General features: G+C 36.6%; 1 protein-coding gene across 1 annotated transcript; it reads right to left on the bottom strand.

Moving 5' to 3' along the window:
* Window positions 1-517: 517 nt before the first annotated feature.
* On the bottom strand, window positions 518-2,004 carry LOC101303138 (transcription factor bHLH96-like). The gene is made up of 3 exons (XM_004302404.1): window positions 1,459-2,004; window positions 866-1,303; window positions 518-776 (listed from the first exon to the last, which is right to left on the bottom strand). Exons 1-3 carry the CDS (start codon window positions 1,945-1,947, stop codon window positions 675-677), a joined length of 1,029 nt encoding a protein of 342 aa, XP_004302452.1. The 5' UTR covers window positions 1,948-2,004; the 3' UTR covers window positions 518-674.
* Between the last annotated feature and the right edge of the window lie 997 nt (window positions 2,005-3,001).

Genomic DNA, 3,001 nt, shown 5'->3' with positions numbered 1-3,001 from the left:
ACGCAACATATAGATTTCTTTAAATCACCTAGAGATGCGACAACAATGAACAATGTCTGGCTATGCAATGATCATATATCAGTTCCAAGTCATATAAAATTCCTCACATCTCTCTTCTTTCGTGGGAAATTTTGGAATAGCGAAGAACTAATACTTGATCAAAATGTGTATTCTTTAATTTGCTAAATGAAAACATTTAGAATTTCCATGTATATATATACACATTGGCCTTCAATAATTGTATTTACACTTTTGATTTATAGGGTGTTAGCTAGGGTTGCAGAAAAGCTGAACTCTAATGTATGTACGTTCTGAAGCTGTCAATGCATGACAGCGTTCTCAAGCTTTCTGTTTTGATCTATATTTGATATCAATTCATAGACTAAAATACGATCGAAGATAATGCTATATGCGATTCTTAATTACTCCATGTTTGAACTTTTTAATTGTTAGTATTTTTCATAGACTCAAATCCTTGTTTCAAGGGTTGCAGATATCCGAGTACTACTGCTAAATATTCAAGAGCTCAAGAATGCTAGCTCCCAGCAGAAAAACAATTATTACGATAATTCCATTCAACGATCGACTACAAGTTTAAGGCTTAAATTAAAGGATTACAGCAAAATCAATTTTAACTAAAAGGGAGTTAATTTTGATGAGGATGATGATGGTGATCAATTCAAATGCAACATAGCCTCTTCCTGAATCCTAGCTAGCATCTGATACACAGCTGTCGCAATTTCATCCACTGAAGTCAACGCGCAGTCCTCTTCTACCTGCTCTTGAAACAAAACAAAAAAAAACTAATCAAATGCTTGAGCATGAAAATTAATCAGTAACAAAGTGAGTAGTACTCGTTAATTACCTTGACGCTAAGTGAATAGAGGACAATTTCGTCAACAGTTGAAACATTGAGGTGAAGAATGGTGAGGCGCAGTGTGTGCAACCCAGAAACAAACTTCAAGAGCTGCTTCGGAACCCTTTTTGATCTGACCTTGAGGTTTGCATGGCTCTCCACCATAGTCACCTCTATGTCTGCTGCAGCCTTCACATTCATATCCGCTGGGTACTTGTGCTCAACCGACGGCATCTGATCGGAATCATATCGATTTTCATGACTAGTCTGATGAGCAGTACTAGTACTAGCTCTTGTTGATGATGAGTATTGTGGGAAGCTAAAGAAGTCTGAGAAAGGCAAATCCGAACTGTTTCTGTTTGGGTTTTGAGCACCGAGGAATTGCACTTGGTTCTCTAACTCCTTTACAAAGTTAATAGCACCTCCAATGATTGATGCTTGGTCACCCTAATAAAGAAAACAGATTAGTTAATCACATTCCAACCATGTCACCATCATATTCCCATCTCCCAAGTAATAATAGTTGGACGGTCCAATAGGTACATGAAACTTCAATAAGAACAATAATATTGAAGATTAGAGAGAGAGATCGAAGTATATACCCTTTGGACATATGAATCGGGCATTATAGATCGAAGGGCAGAAAGATACTCATTCATTTGTTTTCTTCGGTTACGCTCAACAGCAATGTGCGTCATTCTCTGGTTCTCAATCTCCTCCTTGTTCTTTTTACTCCTGGCTCGCCGTCGTTTGGGACGAGTGGTGGTCGTCTGACCTGTATACTCCACTGATGGAAGTTGGAACTGAGAATATTGATCAAAGTCAGTCGGGGCATCCGGGTTTGAATTGGAGAGCTGCAAATCATCAAAATGGGTAACCATTGAAGGAGTTGTGGAGTAACTAGTAAAATGGTGATCTGTTTGGTTGCTGAGAAAATCAAATGAGGCTGCTGCTTCTTGCAGCTGCTGCTGATGATGATAGTTTTCATGACCATCATAGCTCCAATTCCCTACTAACAAGTTGTAAAGGTCTTTGTTAGTAGTGTAAGTAAAAGGATCTTGAGGGAAAACGACGTCGGCGTCTAGCGCCATGCTAATTAGTTAGATGATCTTGGAGAAATTGGCGATATGGTATATGGTATTGTTGGGATGGAGAAAGGGGATGGAGGTTTTTAAAGGGCTAGATGATGAAACAAATCTACAGCACATCCTGCACGTGAAATAAAGTTGAACTTATTGCAAGCTAGAGGGAAACATTTCCTAGCATACAAGCTATATTAATACGCATCAATATGATTTTTGTTTTGAAGATTTGTGTCCCGGTATATGTGCATTATTTAACAAAGACACAAACACACACACATATATATATATATATATATATATATATGATATATACATATACTAGCCCATATGGGACATACACATGTCTCCTCATCACAGGATATCTGTAGTTTATCAAAAATCCAAATCAGAAAAGAAATCTGATAAATTCAATCATTAGACATAATTTACTATTTCGCCGCAAAGAAAGCGTTTCTACAAAATTTTAAAGTACGTGTTGTTGTTTTGTCCGATTTAATCGCTTTTGTCACTCGTACAATCATAGAATGTAGAATATAGCACTACACCGAAAATGTTAGGATGTTAGCATCATATATACACTTCAAAATTAATATTGAACAAACAAAGAGTAAAACTAACAATATTACTTAAGTGAGTATTTGTCCTCGCCATGAGTTAGGGAAGAAGAACAAATTGTCTTGATTAATTAACAATGGAGCTCCTCGCATCTCAAGTTATAAATTTGAATGAATTCGAGGATGGCTACCAAGTACCAACTGAATTATTTTCCAACCACGAAATTTAACTATACTATTTCAAACTACATTGTTAATGAATGTATACAGAATTAAGCATCAATGATTAAAAATGTAATACAGAATTCTGAACTTAAGAAGTAGGTTCATAGTTCTACGTATTGGTCCTTTTACTTTTGTGAACTAAAGAAGTAAATTAAGCTCTGGGAACTATATGTGTAGTATGATGTTTTAAGTTGCAATATTAGGTTAAGCGTAGAGGTTGCTGTACGCGGTAGCTAGCTAGGGATAAAAAAAAAAGCTAGCTAGGAGGAGCTGCAGCTGTG

Source organism: Fragaria vesca, linkage group LG6, assembly GCF_000184155.1.
Source record: "Fragaria vesca subsp. vesca linkage group LG6, FraVesHawaii_1.0, whole genome shotgun sequence".
In the NCBI taxonomy this organism is placed as follows: domain Eukaryota; kingdom Viridiplantae; phylum Streptophyta; class Magnoliopsida; order Rosales; family Rosaceae; genus Fragaria; species Fragaria vesca.
This window is presented reverse-complemented; position numbering and strand designations above follow the sequence as displayed.

Bases quoted from the DNA above. Each gene is read 5' to 3' on its own strand.
- LOC101303138 (XM_004302404.1), bottom strand. From the start codon at position 1,947: ATGGCGCTAGACGCCGACGTCGTTTTCCCTCAAGATCCTTTTACTTAC. The intron at 1,304-1,458 runs GTATATACTTCG...TTTCTTTATTAG, and splicing joins CCGATTCATATGTCCAAAGG to GGTGACCAAGCATCAATCAT. The intron at 777-865 runs GTAATTAACGAG...TTTCAAGAGCAG, and splicing joins TCTATTCACTTAGCGTCAAG to GTAGAAGAGGACTGCGCGTT.